The sequence below is a fragment of the Jaculus jaculus genome, chromosome 1 (assembly GCF_020740685.1).
Source record: "Jaculus jaculus isolate mJacJac1 chromosome 1, mJacJac1.mat.Y.cur, whole genome shotgun sequence".
Taxonomy (NCBI): domain Eukaryota; kingdom Metazoa; phylum Chordata; class Mammalia; order Rodentia; family Dipodidae; genus Jaculus; species Jaculus jaculus.
The window spans coordinates 120,042,805-120,059,494 of record NC_059102.1 but is presented as its reverse complement, the minus strand read 5'-3'; the positions used below and the strand labels follow the sequence as shown (position 1 = coordinate 120,059,494).

General features: G+C 42.8%; 2 protein-coding genes across 4 annotated transcripts in view; one reads left to right on the top strand and one right to left on the bottom strand.

The window, feature by feature from the left end:
• Positions 1-1,886: 1,886 nt before the first annotated feature.
• On the bottom strand, positions 1,887-8,718 carry Abitram (actin binding transcription modulator). Its single transcript, XM_004656989.2, has 6 exons — positions 8,591-8,718; positions 7,603-7,654; positions 6,964-7,093; positions 3,611-3,687; positions 2,599-2,668; positions 1,887-2,503 (listed from the first exon to the last, which is right to left on the bottom strand). The coding sequence occupies exons 1-6, from the start codon at positions 8,688-8,690 to the stop codon at positions 2,366-2,368; spliced, it is 567 nt and encodes a 188-aa protein (XP_004657046.1). The 5' UTR covers positions 8,691-8,718; the 3' UTR covers positions 1,887-2,365.
• Positions 8,719-8,797: 79 nt separating this feature from the next.
• The window catches only part of Elp1 (elongator acetyltransferase complex subunit 1), a 64,616-nt gene continuing 56,723 nt past the window's right edge, over positions 8,798-16,690 (top strand). Inside the window, exons 1-4 of one of the 3 annotated variants that reach the window (XM_045155413.1) lie at positions 8,798-8,945; positions 11,749-11,912; positions 14,397-14,549; positions 16,446-16,527. In XM_045155413.1, the coding sequence (XP_045011348.1) occupies positions 11,763-11,912; positions 14,397-14,549; positions 16,446-16,527 (385 nt within the window). In that variant the 5' untranslated portion in view covers positions 8,798-8,945; positions 11,749-11,762. Of the gene's footprint in view, positions 8,946-9,073; positions 9,201-11,748; positions 11,913-14,396; positions 14,550-16,445; positions 16,528-16,690 lie in introns of those variants that run through there. The other 2 variants (XM_004656988.2, XM_045155421.1) reach the window with 2 other exon arrangements.

The following is a 16,690-nucleotide window of genomic DNA, read 5'->3' as shown; positions in this document are numbered from 1 at the left end:
ATCCCAATTGGTTTACTATAATTCATTCCATAGTGTTTGTATTCCAATTAACTTAAAATTAAATTTGAAACTAGTCATACTGTCAGTTCCAAATGGCATTAAGTATTTCAGCTGGTCTAATGATATTTGTCTGGATTAGCTAAGTCTTCTCAGTTGATAAAAAGTGCTTGCCTTGCAAGCAGGATGACCTCAGTTTAGCTCCCAGTACCCTCATGGTGGCACGTTCCTGTGATCCCATTTCTGGGAAGGTGGAGACCAGGTGTTCCTTGGGCTCAATGGCCAACCAGTGTAAAACATACACACATACATACTTTAAAAATCAAAGCTGGGGGCTGGAGAGATGGCTTAGCTATTAAAGAACTTGCCTGCGAAGCCTAAGGACCCAGGTTTGATTCCCCAGTACCCATGTAAGCTAGATGGCATATAAGTCTAGAGTTTGTTTACAGTATCTAGAGGCCCTAGCACACCCATTCTCTTTTTCTCAAATAAAATACATTTATTTATTTATTTTAAAAAGCAAAGCTGCTCTAATGCCAGTTAGTTGCTCAACATATTAAAGAAAACTTCTGTAATTCTTGAGAGAAAACAGGTTAATGACCTTTACAATGCATTTATTTCTTCCTACATTGATGTTGATTATATGAATAACATTTCTATTAAAAGCAAGTAAGTTCAATTACTGAATTCACATTGACATGTTTCATTTTGATCCAATAGCCAGTTAGGGAGAAAAAGCCAGTGATCACTGAGAAAATTTAGAAACTTGGGTTGGTAGTAATGGATGGTACATGCCTTTAATCCCAACACTCTGGAGGCTGAGGTAGGAGGACTGCTATGAGTTTGGGGCCAGCCTGAAGTTACAGTGAGTTCTAGGTCAGCGTGGGCTGGAGTGAGACCCTGCCTCAGGAAAGAAAAAAAAAAAACATTCAAACATTTTTCCTTGCTACATATAGTATTTTGTTTGTGTATATATATATATATATATATATATATATATATATAAAGGTAGAGTCTCACTCTAGCCCAGGCTGACCTGGAATTCATTATGTGGTCTCAGGGTGGCCTCAAACTCACGGCGATCCTCCTACCTCTGCCTCCTGAGTGCTGGAATTAAAGGTGTGTGCTACCATACCTGGCTTTACATGCATAAAATTTTAAAGCATTCTTTTTCTTTCTTTCTTTTTTTTTGAGGCCAGGGTTTACTGTAGCTCAGGCTGGCCTCAAATTCACAGTAATCCTTCTACCTTAGCTTCTTGAGTGTAGAGATTAAGGGCGTACGAGGAGATGGCAGGCTGCCTCTTCCCTAGAACCTGAAGAAAGAGAATCTGCAGCAGAAGGGGCAAGACACTTTTTGGTAGTGTTATTCTGAGGCAGATTTGAGAAGGCAGGCCAAGTAACTGGTTTCAGAATATCAAGCTGATCAAAAGTTGAGGCAGGGCTGAAGAGATGGTTTAGCGGTTAAGTGCTTGCCTGTAAAGCCAAAGGTTCCTGGTTTTGAGGCTCCATTCCCTAGGACCCACATAAGCCAGATGCACAAGTGGGCACATGTATCCAGAGTTCGTTTGCAGTGGCTAGAGGCCCTGGCGCACCCATTCTCTCTCTCTCTCTCTCTTTATATCTCTGTCTGTTGCTCTCAAATAAATAAATAAAAATAAATTTAACAAAAGTTGAGGCAGCCAAGCATGGTGGCATGCCTTTAATCTCAGCACTCGGGAGGCAGAGGTAGGAGGATCACTGTGAGTTCAAGGACACCCTGAGACTACATAGTGAATTCCTGGTCAGCCTGGGCTAGAGTGAGACCCTACCTCCAAAAACGAAAAACAAACAAACAAAAAAAAAAAAGTTGAGGCAAACACAGTAAGTGTTCCATAACATTTAAACAGAAGTATGGCAAATGTAGTATTTATTTCCAGGCTATAAGCATGATGGGTCAATTACTTGACTACTTAAAAATTTTTCCATTTTCTAAATTTTTCTCAAAAGAACCTTGCTTTTTAATCAGAAAAGTATTCCGTGCTTTAGGTGCTAGAGAGACACAAGAGAAAAAACAGATCAAGTACCTGGGCAAGGTGGAACTGGGATTTAGAAGACAAATTGGAAGCAAGGCTATTTATGTTAAGACCAAGGGGAGAAAGTAGGTTAGGTGAAGGATCAGGCTTCCCTGCTGATGGGTTGGTGAATGCTTCATATGTGAGGTCCTTTTCCACTTAGTCCTGAGGATACGGGCCAGAATCCTGGGCTGCTTTTCACACAACCTCAGTCCTCACACAAAGCCAGGCAGATGAAGTTGGCTTCACATACTGGTCCTTCTCCATTAGTGCACTGAGGTCAGAATTCTGGGCTCCTTTTCACCCCACCTCCGTCCTCACGAAGGAACTGCAGTGGCATTACTGCGTTTTTCCACGACTTCTTCATACTGTTTTTGTGTCAGGAGCCCTTCTGTTATGCTTTTACTTTCTTCAAATTTTGGTAATATAACTGCAATGTAGCCTTCAGTAGATGGCTAGAAAAGAAACAGAATATTTAGTATTGTGAAAGCACTTTAAAAACTCTGAAAAGGAGCACAGGGTTGCTTTATTTTTTACTACCCTTGTTTACCTTTTCTTGAAGAATAGATGGCTTATGGAGAATGTTTTCATTCACTTCCATCAACCGTCCTCGAACACAGCTGTTTAAAAGAAAATATACTTTTGGAGGCAGGGTCTCCCTTTAGCCCAGGAATACACTGTAGTCTCAGGCTGGCCTCAAACTCATGGCAATCCTACCTCTGTCTCCCGAGTACAGGAAATAAAGGCAGGCACCACTAAATGGCTTAAAAATTTTTTTTTTGCATGTGTACGTATGGATGTTTTTATGTGTAGGTATGCACGCATGTGTATGCGTGTGGGGGGTCAGGGGTTGACAATAGGTGTCCTACTCAATAGTTCTCCACCATATTTATTGAGACAATTTTTTTCCCCCAACAATCCCAGAGCTCACCAATTCAGCTATTGTATCTTCAGCTTGCTTGGGGGGGGGGGGAATCTGCCTGTCTCTGCCTCACATGCACTGGAATTACAGGCTTGGTACCACCACACTCAACATTCTGTTTAGCTCCGTAAGTATATTTTAAGAAAAAAAAATTCCCAGTATTTTTTCCTGTAGTGAACATAGGTATCTGATATTAAGACACCATGCTTGGAACTGGAAGATGGCTTAACAGATAAGGGCATTTGCATGACAGCATGAATTTAATCGCCAGCACCCATGTGAAAAGGCTGGGCAGGCCCACATATGTCAGTCTTGTGGGTGTTGGAGACAGAATTGCTGTGGTTTGCTAGTCAGCCAGTCAGACCGAAATAATGGCAGCTCCTGACTCAGTGAGACTCCACCTTGGGGAAGACAACAAGGCACTGTGACTGGACACCCAATGTTCTCCTCTGGGCTTTACAAATGTGCAGGAGGTGCATGCATGTGTACACACGTACATACACAACATAGATAAATGTACCCCCACCACACACACAGATGAAAGAAAAGATGCCATTATCCTAAATGATGGCTAAGTCTACATCCATACCACCCTGAACATGCCCAATCTTGTCTAAATGATGGCTAAAATGCCACTCACCTAGATACAGTATATTCCTCTCCATCAGTGCAATAAATCTTACATAGAGGTGCAAGTTCTGTTAGAAACTGTGCCCCCTGGGGAATGAGAAGGGAGAAGGAAATTTAGTGACATATATTTCCACTTCCCTTTGTGAGGTAGCCCTCAGTGTTTAAGTAGGATCTATTCTTAAGAGCTGGTGTTTTAAATAAAAATGACAAGTACATGACATTTATTTACCGAGAGTGTACTGCATGCCTCTTATCATCCTAGACTCTAGAAGAACACACATGATTAAAAGATAAGATATAGGTAGTTTTAAAGACTCATCAAAGTGTTGAGAGTAAGTGACTGTTTGAATGGTCAGTGCCAAAGAAGACATCTCTCTCATGCCCTCCAAAGCTCCTTAAGGAAGAAGAGGGAGAAAGAATATATGAGCCAGAAGATGAGAAAGACTGCTTCAGAATGCTGTCTTCTGCCTGGGTGTGGTGGCGCACGCCTTTAATCACAGCACCCAGGAGGCAGAGGTAAGAGAATTGCTGACAGTTCGAGGCTACCCTGAGACTACATAGTTAATTCCAGGTCAACCTGGATCAGAGTGAGACCCTACCTAGAAAAATGAAAAAAAAAAAAACAACAAAAAACAATGCTGTCTTTTTGCATTTTCATGCACATTCATTGATGACCTTACAGGAGCTGTTGATGCTAGAGGGCAAAAATACATCAACAAAAGGGGACTAGCTGTAAAGAGGGGTACAGTAGAAGGGAAATGAGAGGAAATTATGATAAAAAATATATATGAAAATTGTCAACAAATAAGTTTAAAAGACAATAGTTTAGTTTTAGATGAATATTTTTTAATTGTAAATGAGAAAGCTACATATGGCTAGAATTCAACATGTAGAAAAATACACCAGTAAACAATACAAAATGTACAATGTTAGTATTCAGATCCCTTTTTCTTAGAGATTAGTAGATAAAAGAACTTGTTTATAGAACAAATCACTAAGACTTTCTGAAGAAAGAATATTTTCTTCATCAAAAAAACAAAAAAACGCTGGGCATGGTGGTGCATGCCTTTAATCCCAGCACTTGGGAGGCAGAGGTAGGAGGATTGCTGTGAGTTCAAGGCCACCCTGAGACTCCATAGCGAATTCCAGGTCAGCCTGGGCTAGAGTGAGACCTTACCTTGAAAAAAATAAAAAGTGCTCTATGAAGAAAACTTGGATAGCAAATGTTTTAAGTAGTAAGGTGAAATATAATTTCTCCATTACCCTGTACCGCATTAGTCAAGATCACATTTTGCCACATGATCTCTTCGCATGCTATGTGCTATGGTTGTTTTAGGCAAACTAGTAGGTAGATAAGCCTAGGGTGGTTTTGAAAATACCCATAAGGAGCTCATGGGAGCCGACCCAAGCATGTGTCATGTGTTGCCCTCTTCTTTCCTAGGAATTTTTCCTGTAGGAAATATAAATGCTTTTTAGCCTATTCTGGTCTCAAACTTGCAATCCTCCTGCCTCAACTTCCTGAGAGCTGGGATGACAGGCATACATCACCCTATCACCATATCCAGCTGAGATGCTATTCTTTTTTTAAAAAAAATTTTTTAACAATATTTAATTAATTTATCGATTAGAGAGAGAGAGGAAGAGGCAGATAGACAGAGAGAATGGGTGCACCAGGGCCTCCAGCCACTGCAAATGAACTCCAGACACATGCACCACCTTGTGCATCTGGCTTATTTGGGTACTGGGAAATCGAACATGGGTCCTTGGGCTTTCCAGGCAAGTGCCTTACCTGATAAGCCATCTCTCCAGCCCCTAAGATGCTATTCCCTATGAAATTTTTATTTAGTTCTCAGTTATTAGATGCCATCAAGATATTAGTATGTCGGTTTCATGCTGGCATGGTGGCGCACGCCTTTAATCCCAGCACTCAGGAGAGAGAAGTAGGAGGATCACTGAGCGTTTGAGGCCACCCTGAGACTACATAGTGAATTCCAGGTCAACTGGGGTTAGAGTGAGAACCTATCTCAAAAAAAAGAAAAAGAAAAAAGATATTACTATGTTGGTTTCAGTTTTCTGAATGTGTGTACTGCCTTTCAAAAATACTGACATCATTGTGACGCTGTATTTTGGAGAGGAAGCATGTGGGTTTGTCTCAAAAACTTTGTCTATAACTTGGGTGTTTGTCCAAATAGCAGAAGTGGAGCTGGAGAGATTGCTTAGTGGTTAAGGCACTTGCCTGGAAAGCCTAAGGATCCAAGTTCCAGTCTCAAGTACTCACAAAAAGCCAGATACACAAAGTGGCACATGCATGTGGGGTTCAGTTAGCAGCAGCTAGAGGCCCTTACAAATAAATAATTTTTTAAAAAAATAGTAGGAGTGTTTGAATTCATTTTATAATCTTTTCCTTGGGAGAAAAATAATTGGCAACTCTTAATTCCAATCAAAACTTGTATGCAGTGGGCTTAATATGCAGGCCCCTCTTTGTTCTTCATTGGTAATAGTAGCATTACTTTTGGGGTATTGATTTATCACAGCTGATTAATGAGCATTAACTTATTATAATGTGTACAATTTATCTTTTAAAAAAGATACACATTTTTCTAAATCCATTTGTTTTAAAGTAAAAATAAATCAGTAATTATAAGACATGTTTTTAAGGATCTCCTCCATTAGTAACTAGCAGCAACTCTTTGCACAAACACAGTAACTACAGAACCTAAATCAACCAAAAAATGTTATCAACTAGTGGGTTTGTCAGGATATTTTAATGTGTAACTAAATTGCCTTTAGTGTGATAGCCTCTTTTGCATGCCTGTTTTGCCCAGAGTTGAATAGGGAATTGTGTAGACATAAAGGATGTGCATAAATGTGTATTACACTGACAGTATTTTAGTAATGAAAAATTGCAAATAAACAAATACCATATTTTCTAGGATTGATATACTCATTTCTTCTTGATATTTTTTAAAATTCACATATGAAAACATGGTAAAGAATAGCTGGTCACTTAAATTTGTAGAACTTGGGACACTGTATTAAAATCTTTTTATACTCGTAATTCAGTTGCACTTTTTTTTTTGAAGCAAGGTCTCACTCTAGTCCAGGCTGGCCTCAAACTCAGCCTCCCAAGTGCTGGGATTAAAGGTGTGTCTACCTCACCCAGCTGCAGAGTTACTCTTCCCAAGACCAATCTTGAATCTCCTCCATCTGGGGCTAATAAGAATGGTCATACAGAACCTAGAAATACTTCTTCAGGATTTGTTTGTTTATACTTAAAATCAACACTGCTAACTGCAAGGGAAGTATGCTGGTGGCTGACTGGATCCATCTCAGAAGATAATCACAGAAATATGGGGAACATACCCGCTTAAATTTCCCAGAGACCTTGTTCTGAAGTCGGCTACAGTTGGTACTGATTTGATAGGAAATACTTTCAATTGTTTTTCCATTTTGAAGAACTGGATGAGATCCTGCCAATGTGACTACACATATTCTACAAGGAGAAAAACATTGATCATATGTTATGATTTGATTTTTTTTCCTGTAACAATATTCCCATTGGCGCAAAACTATCTGAATTGACCTTCAGTAGTCAAATTATCATCTCTTTTCTTTTGTCTTTTATTAGAGCCTAATTGCAGCATGAGTGCAATAACAGAGGAGAAGAAAGTGGGACTGAATTTCTTTCTCAAGAAAGGGAAGATTACCAGAGGTCTTCAGGCGCACTAAGAGGAAAGTCAGGCTTGTCTGTGTATATAGGACACCACATATGTCTTTGAAGGCCTGCGCCTGTCCCATGGGCTCTGGCAGTTCTGTGGTTAGGCATACTTGGCTAAGTAGTAGATGACTGAGGAGGAGTCATTCCTGTCATCCAACCTCTTATAACACCATTTCAACACATTAAGAATGTTCACTGAATGAGTTTTGGCCCAATCCAAGACTAAACAGGACTACCAGAAGAAAAATAAGTTTTTGATCATTTAAAAATACTCATTTGCATACCGGTTAGAGTGCTGTAGTATACAGTGGTCCTCACACGGTTTTCCTTTGACATCTAGAAGAATAAATGAGCGGCTGGGTCAATATGTACCGTGGCTTATGAAATTTAAAGAAACCAGGTCCAGATGATACTGTAAAACACAGGTTTCTATTGCACAAGCTTTACCAGGGAGACGTCATGACCTGAGTCTCCTACTCATCTATTCATCTGCACCCTGCTTGTATGTTATCTGGTTAGTGCAGTCATAGGCACAACACCTCGGAGCAGACAGCCTTTCTGTTCTACATTTGCACTTTCTTATCATTGACTTATTGCTTAGGAATTTTGCTTGTGCACCAAAATCATGTTCCCTTAACTTGTAACCCACCAACAGTATAACTGGAGATGGTGTCAGGCTGCCTGTCATACTGTCTGTAAAACCCCTGAGCGATCAGAGCTAGGTACTCAGGCTTTGGAAGTTATTCCTCTCAGTCCACGTCCACATGAATACATTTTCTGATTCTCCATTCTAGCTCTGGTGCAAAAAAAAAAAAAAAAAAAAAAAACTCTGTGTGATTCAGTTTCCCTTGACCACCGCCGTGTAGTACTCTCTTTGGCTCAGGGGGATAATTATGAAGCCTGGAGTCGTTCTGATTGCTGGCACATCGCTATTAGAGTAAATGAAGGTCTTCTTCCAAGTGTTAGAATGGACCTGACAGAGTCATGGACTCCATGTTCAGGGGACTTAACTCCACGCTCCGTCTTCTCTCCATTCCTCCCGGCTCCTTCCTACATGGATCTGATAATTTTACGTTACTCTAGGACCGAGTCCCTCGAATCCAAGGATTTTGGTAATCTAAACTCAGGCGATGCCACAGGGGGTGTGGGGTGGCGGTCGGTGTAGCATCCTGGCTCTCCCGCAGCAAGCCCCAGAGGAGGCACGCGCCGCGCGGCGACTGCGCACCGCTACGGCGCCGAGGCCACCGCGCCGGCCCCGCCTTCCGCACTCACCCGCCTTGTACCAGCGAGTGAAGTAACGATCCACCAGCGACGGCACCACGGGTCCCGCGGCCGCAGGCTCCGTAGCCATGGTTACCTCGGCCGCAGCCATCCCGCCCCTCAGGGGACCCCGAGCGCTTCCGGCCGGGTGCTCCAGCCTGCGGGTTGTCCTTCCGGCGCGCGGCCAGCGTTCTGCGCACGCGCGGTGCTCCCGGCCCGCAAGGCTCCTCCCAGCGGCGCCAATTACTGCGCTTTGGGGTCCTGCGGTGTCAAACCCGAGAACAAATACAACATGCTATCCTCAGGACCGGGGAATAAACAGAAGAGGGCACCGAGGGCAGCGTGCTGGGTTTCAGAGAAGGCTACGGTGAGTGAGGGAGGAAGCCGCCCCGCCCCCTGCCCGGACGCGCCCTGTGACGTCACACACGCGCGCCGCCGCGCCTGCGCTTTCGTCACGCCCGCGGTCTCGGCTGCGCTCGCGCCCTTCCCCTGCTCGCGCTTGCGGTTCCTCCTCCGCCGCCGAGGCCTCTTGCGCGCCGTGGGCACTTCGGGAGCCGCACACAGAGGGGGCGGGTTGCAACCCGGGAGCCCCGTGCTGCGCGTGGCGGCTCCGACGGCGCAGGTGAGCCTTCGAGGAACTCAGCTAGGAGCTCGGGGCGCGAAAGCGGGCGTTGTGCCATCCCGGGGTGTGCGGCGTGACATCCTCTGCCCCCGAGACTTGAATTCTTTCTGCACACTTGTCACCCGCTCCGCAGCCCAGCTTGGGGTGCTGGTCCTCCGGGCGTGCTGAACTCAGCTTCGGGATCCCTTGTAGCCCCTGTAGCGTATCACTAGAAGCGAATGAATTAGACCACGACCGAAGGTGTTGTTTAAATAGAGGCTCCCTTCGCAGTGCTGGGGGTCCCTTCTGGTACCTGAGACTTTTTTGTGGACTTAGCATCTCCTGTGCTTCTCCACCCTGTGTGGCTAACCTGTGATCTCCGTAGTGTCAGCAACCCTGTAGCCTTTCTCTTCAGATCCTGGTGTTTAGTCAGTTTTGATGTAGGCCACATGCCAGATCATAGGAATAGGTATTACATAAAGGATGCAGTTGGATTTTGACAGTCACGGAGATTGATCAAGGGAAGAAAATGGAACAGCTGTCAGAAAATTAGGAGGCAATCAAATTTGTGAGCAAAAGGGTCTTTACCACATATTAAAGTGAGGATGCATGGAGGCAGGGAAGTTGAAGATTGCAGGGTGCCAAAGAAAGATCCTGAGAGAGGAGTTTGGATTGTGTTCTTTCCCTGGCTTTGAAAGGAATGGGGAAATTACACGCTGACTTTCTCTGGGGAGTTAAAGGAATAAGTGTAATGGGTACAGCCGGTCATAGAAGTCAGTTCTGCTAAACGGATTGGGGTAGGTGGGAGATGAATGAGCTCAGTGATATATGCTTATTTGTGAACTTGGGTTCTGTGCTGCATTTGTCAGTCAGGATCTAGTCAGAAAAGAAGGAATCACAGCTCTTCAAGAATTTATGATGGTCTAACATGGTGATGCATACTTTAATCTCAGCACTCGTGAGGCAGAGGTAGTAGGATTGCTGAGAGTTCAAGGCCACCCTGAGACTATATAGTGAATTCCAGGTCAGCCTGGGCTAGAGCAAGACCCTACCTCAAAAAACAAAAAGAGTTTATTATGAAGAATTAGTTCAGCAGCTGCCAGAGAAAGCAGTGTGAAAGGAGCAGTGAAGTAACATGGAAGACACACTGAAGGAAATAACTCTAACACCTAGCTAGGCCTGGGATCAAAACTAGGACGTATTTTTATTTTTATTTTTTTTAAATTTTTATTAACATTTTCCATGATTATAAAATATATCCCATGGTAATTCCCTCCCTCCCCACCCCCACACTTTCCCATTTGAAATTCCATTCTAGGACGTGTTTTTAATCCCAGCACTCAGGAGGCAGAGGTAGGAGGATTGTAAGTTTGAGGCCAGACTTATTACAGAGTGAATTCCAGGTCAGCCTGAACTAGACTGGGAAAAACCAAAAAGACAAAACAAACAGCAAAACATTAGGACAGGTGTTAAGTTCATCAGAACCTCACACCTGATGGAAAGACAGTGTAACAGTGGGGCTCAGACATTAAGCACTGATGCTTAGGATGAGGTCACGGGCCGATTTCTGCATCTGGAGATGAGGCCTTCCTGATGAATGCTGCTGGTCCTGGGAGCACTATCGTGGGACTGAGAGGCCCTGCAAAATTAACACCCATTGCCGCACACTTACACCAAAATAATAGGAAAAGTGAGGACTCTCCTTTTACCTCTAGCCTACCCCCCTTTTTATCTGTCTCTCTGTGTGTATGTACCATGGCATTCATGTGAAGGTTAGAGGACAACCTTTGAGTGCTGGTGTGTACTTTCTACTTTGTTAGTGACAGGGACTCGCTGTGAGCACCAGGCTAGCTGGCCCGAAGGCCAGAATTCTAATCGAGACTCCTCCTCCCATTGCCTTAGGCATGTTCTGTGTGTATGTATGTGTCCCTATCTGGTGCCACTACTTTCATCTGAGTCCAGGTCAATTAGTCAGGACTGCCCAGCAAGTACCGTTTTCTTTTTTCTTCAAGGTAGGGTCTCACTAGCCCAGGTTTACCTGGAATTTCATTATGCAGTCTCAGGATGGCCTCAAAAGCCTCCCAAGTTCTGGGACTAAAGGCATGTGCTACCAAGCCCAGCTCAGCAAGCACTTTTTAACCACTGAAAAATCTCCCCAATCCTAGCCTCTCTTTCTTACTTTAGACTTCATGAAACCCAAGTCTCACAGGTTATTGGTGAATAGAATCCGGATTCATAGGGAAGGAGACATGAAGCATGATGATGCACTGATAATGACAACAGTAATAGCATAAGCTATGGTTTGACTATGTCTCCCAAAGTTCATGTTGGGAATTTAATCCCCAGTTCAACACTGTTGACAAGTGGGACCTTTGAAAGGTGATAGCATACTTATGTATATATGTGTGTCCAGATAGGGCTTTTATTGTTTTGGTTATTTTAATTAGCACTTCTCTACTCCCTCACTCATCATACTTTATGTAGTTGTGATCATTTATTAGTATTCACTGTTTTCTTTTGAGTATTGTTGGTTCGTGGAGGGAAATTTGTATTTTTTTCCCCTCCTTAGAAAACTGATTCATCATGCGAAATCTGAAGTTGCTTCGGACTCTGGAGTTGAGGGACATTTATGCACCAGGGAAACTTCAGTGCTTCTCTCTCCGAACTCAACAGGGGACAGTGCTCATTGGCTCAGAACATGGAATACTAGAAGTAGATATTGCCGCAAGAGAAGTAAGTTATTGATGGAGATGTGAACATTTGCGTAACCCCTCACTTGTTTTCTTCCATACTTCTTCCAGAGACTCTTTCTGAACAATGGTTTTCAGTTAGGAATTTACATGAATATTGCTCGTGGAATGTTTTTTTTTAAATTTTTTTTTAAATATATTTTGTTCATTATTTATTTATTTATTTGAGAGCGACAGACAGAGAGAAAGACAGATATAGGGAGAGAGAGAGAATGGGTGCGCCAGGGCTTCCAGCCACTGCAAACGAACTCCAGACGCATGCGCCCCCTTGTACATCTGGCTAACGTGGGACCTGGGGAACCGAGCCTCGAACCGGGGTCCTTAGGCTTCACAGGCAAGCGCTTAACCACTAAGCCATCTCTCCAGCCCTCATGGAATGTTTTTAAAAAATATTTATTTTTATTTATTTATTAGAGAGAGAAAGGAAGAGTGGGAACGGGTGCGCCAGGGTCTCAAGCCACTGCACATGAACTCCAGACACATGCCACCATGTGCGTCTGGTTTACGTGGGACCTGGAGAATCAAACCTGGGTCCTTAGGGTTCGCAGGCATGCACCTTAACTGCTAAGCCATCTCTTCAGCCTGCTCATGGAACTTTTAAAATTTATTTTGTTGTATTGGTTGAACCTACAATGTGCATTACTGAGCTCTGTCCTCAGCCCTCACTCAGGGCCTTTTTAATATGTTTGGGCTTTGACCTGTTCCAGCTGAAATCCTAATCCTCAGTGCTAGAACAGACCATGCTTATTTCTGAATATTGTGGGGGTTAGCTTTAATGTCTTCACTTGATTATTTTTTGTTCCTAATTTATTGTAGATGATTACATTTATTACTTTTTCTCTTGTAGTTATCTGGCTCAGTGGTGGAGACCCTGAGGTTGGTCCCCAACACTACAAACAAAACAATAAAAGCCACAGTCATTAGCTTCAGTTTTTAGTGGATATTTTGAAAGATACCATACTTGGCTTTGTTTTGCTACAAAGAGGTCATACTATTTTTCTTTTTAATTTTTTTAAATTTGTTTTTTTGAAAAATTCCATAATTGTAGACAATAACCCATGGTCATTCCCTCCCTGCCCCTACTTTCCCCTTTGCAACTCCACTCTCCATCATACCTTTTTCCCCTCTTAATCAGTCCCTCATTTATTTGTTTTTGTTTTTTTTTTTTCAAAGTAGGGTCTCACTCTAGCCCAGGCTATCCTGGAATTCACTATGTTGTTGTCTCAGGGTGGCTTCAAACTCATGGTGATCCTCCTACCTCTGCCTCCTGAGTGATGAGATGAAAGGTGTGCGCCACCATGCCTGGCCCTCTTATTTTGATGTCATCATCCTTTCCTCCTATTATGATGGTCTTGTGTAGGTAGTGTTAGGCACTGCAAGGTCATGGATATCCAAGCCATTTTGTGTCTGGAGGAACATGTTGTAAGGAGTCCTCCCCTTCCTTTGGCTCTTACATTCTTTTCTCCACCTCTTCCACAATGGACCCTGAGCCTTTGAAGGTGTGACTAAGATATTTCAGTGCTGAGCACTCCTCTGCCCCTTCTTCTCAGCACCATGGTGCCTTCTGAGTCATCCCCAGGTTGCTGCCACCTGAAAAGAGAAGCTTCTCTAACCAAAAATGAGAGTAGCATTAATATATGGGTATGAATATTAAGAGAAGTACTTGCTGGGCAGTTTGGTGAGTAGAGTATATACATTTAGCCAGACACCAGCAGACATTACTCCCCTAGGGCTCATGACTACCCCTGTCATAGGTTTTCTATATCCGGGATGTATTCCCTCCCATGGAGCAGGCTTCCAGTCCAATTAGAGAGCAGTTGGTTCCCCCCATAGCAGATATGCCACTATTGCACCTGTTGGCTCATTTGGTCTGGCTGGTCAAATTTAAGGCTTGCAGTATCCACTGTTGAGTATCTAAACTGGTGATTCCTCTCTCTCCCATTGAGCTGCATGCAGCATGGCTTTTTCCAGCTTTCTATCAGCTGGTCTACATGGAAGAGCTTTTCAGCTCAGCTTCAGCAGAGTTTCTCAGTGACCTTGAAGCCCAAGTATTGGAGTCTTCAACAATATATTTTTCTTATTAAAGATGATAAGAGTTGTAATATTTCTAAGATGAAAGTTTTTAAAAATATTTCATTTATACTTATTTATTTGTGAGAGAGTCAGAGAGATTGAATGGGCACACCATAGCCTCCAGCCACTGCAAATGAACTCCAGCTGCATATGCCACCTTGTGTATCTAGCTTACCTAGGTACTAGGGAATCTAACCGGGATTCTTAGGTTTCACAGGCAAGCACCTTAACCAGTAAGCCATCCCTCCAGCACCCAAAGTTTGGGTTTTAATTGAGGCATTTTGAAAGCTTTTATGTTATAAAAGAAGCATTAGGAAGTGTTTTATTTCTGGAAAAAGGTCTATACTTCCAAGTTGACAAGGCTAACTTGCTTATGTGTTTGCTTTGGTGAAAGGTGAAAAATGAAATTTCTTTGGTGGCAAAAGGCTTTCTGCCAGAGGATGGCAGCGGCTGCATTGTCGGGATTCAGGACCTGCTGGATCAGGAGTCTGTGTGTGCAGCCACAGCCTCTGGAGATGTCATTCTCTGCAATCTCAGCACACACCAGGCAAGTACAAGCGACAGAGTGGAGGATCCTGCTGAGTCACATATTCTGTGTTGAGCTCTTCTAATCTGTAGCCACAGTGTGCAAGCATTTTCAAGTCAGTCTTTGCCAGGTTGTTTCATTAGGAAAATGTGCTGACATGACTAACTATATTTCATACTGGTTTTGAAAAATCATTTTAGGGGCTGGAGAGATTGCTCAGTGGTTAAAGGCACTTGCTTGCAGAGCCTGGAAGTCTGACTTTGATTTCCCAGTGCCTACATAAGCCGTATGCATAAAGTGGCACATGCATTTGGAATTTCTTTGCAGTGTTGGAAGGCTCTGGTGTGCCCATTCTTTCTCTCTCTTGTTTGATTGCAAATAAATAATAATATTTAGCAAAAACAAAACTCAGTTAAGTTTGCTATATTTACTATTACCTGCAAAGGGAATAAAAACTGACCATTCAAGTGTATCCTACCAGAATTTTATCCTGAGTTATAATTTTTTTAAAGTATTTTATTTTTATTTATTTATTTATTTGACAGAGAAAGAGAGAGAAAATGGGCTCACCAGGGCTTCCAGCCACTGCAGTTGAACTCCAAATGCATGCGCCCCCTTGTGCATCTGGCTAACATGGGTCCTGTGGAATCGAACCTGGGTCCTTTGGCTTTGCAGGGAAACACCTTAACCGCTAAGCCATCCCTCTAGCCCCTGACTTATAATCTTATTTCTGAAATGTTTGTATTGCTTGTTTTCTTTTCTTTTGTTTGATTTCACTCCCCGCCACCCTTGTTTTCTGATAGTAATACTGATAAGTAAATAAATAAATAAACAAACTGCTAAAATATTATTTGAGACTGGGCATGGTGGCTCATGCCTGGCTCAGTACTTGTGGGGCTTAAGCAGAAGGATTGTTAATGAGTTGCAGGCCAGATTGAGTTAACATAGTGAGTTCTAGGTTAGTCTTGTATCAAAATAACACCAGCAAAATCTCTTGATTATCTCACTATTTTGATCTCTTCAGCACTGGTTGAGTTACAATATTACTCATAGTAGAATACTAATTACACTTGAATGTTTAATTGTGCCAGGCACTTTTTCAAGTTCTTTTCATACAAAATTTCAGTTACTTATCAGTGTGGCCTCATGAGGTAGTTTGTTTCACATTCTTCTGAGGAGGGTCAGAGAGCTTAAGAAACTAGGCCAAGGTCACAAAGTTACCAGATAGAGTTTGAGCCTTCGTAGTCTAACTATGGCACCTTCAATCTTACCATTCCGTTGAATACATAATAACTTTACTTCACATTCTTAGTGAGAAGTATCAAAACTGTCGTCTATAAGTGCATGCTTAGTTAGCTCTTTATTTTCAAAACATTTCAGAGACAATTTTTCAGAATCCTGAGCTAATCCAGTCCCAGTGTGTTTTTCTCATTGAATGCTGCTCACTCTCCTTTGTGGCTTCTCAGATGTCTCTAAGACAGAGTCCATGGTCCATGTTGTGTAACTTTGCTAGGCTTTGTGAGCTACTTGACATTCCTTGCTCTGAGACCCACATTACTTCTGTGAGACCTCAGTTGTAAACCCAAGCCTTCCATAGAGACAATGTTTTGTGTCACTCATGACTGAGGGATCAATTATTTGTGGGTTTGTTGTTGTTTTTTTTTAGTTATTTATTTAGTTGCATGTGTGTGCATGCCCAGGCCTCTTGCTGCTGGAAATAATCACCCAGATGTTTGCATCACTTCTGGCTTATATGGGTGTCTTGAGAATTGAACCCAAGCCAGCAGGCTATGCAATCCAGAGCCATTAATGGCCTCACCATCTTCCCAGTCCTTGTTTTGATTTTGATGAAGCCATGGTACATCCTTACTGAACACTGGAGTTCTGAACTTGCCTTTTTGATTCTCTCTACTGCAGCTGGAATGTGTTGGATGTGTGGCCAATGGTATCTGCATCATGAGCTGGAGTCCTGACCAGGAGCTGGTGCTTCTTGCCACAGGTAAGCTTGTCACTGGTGCTTAATTGACTTCTAAAACTTTACTCCTGGGCTAGAGAGATGGCTTAGCAGTTAAAGCTCTTGACTGCAAAGCCAAAGAGCCCAGATTTGATTTTCCAGGACCCACGTAAACCTGGTGCAGAAAGTGACATCTGGAGTTGTTTTC

Bases quoted from the DNA above. Each gene is read 5' to 3' on its own strand.
- Abitram (XM_004656989.2), bottom strand. From the start codon at position 8,690: ATGGCTGCGGCCGAGGTAACCATGGCTACGGAGCCTGCGGCCGCGGGA. The intron at 7,094-7,602 runs GTATGCAAATGA...TTCTCCTTGTAG, and splicing joins ATACTACAGCACTCTAACCG to AATATGTGTAGTCACATTGG. The intron at 3,688-6,963 runs GTATGTTCCCCA...CTCATTCCCCAG, and splicing joins TCTCTGGGAAATTTAAGCGG to GGGGCACAGTTTCTAACAGA.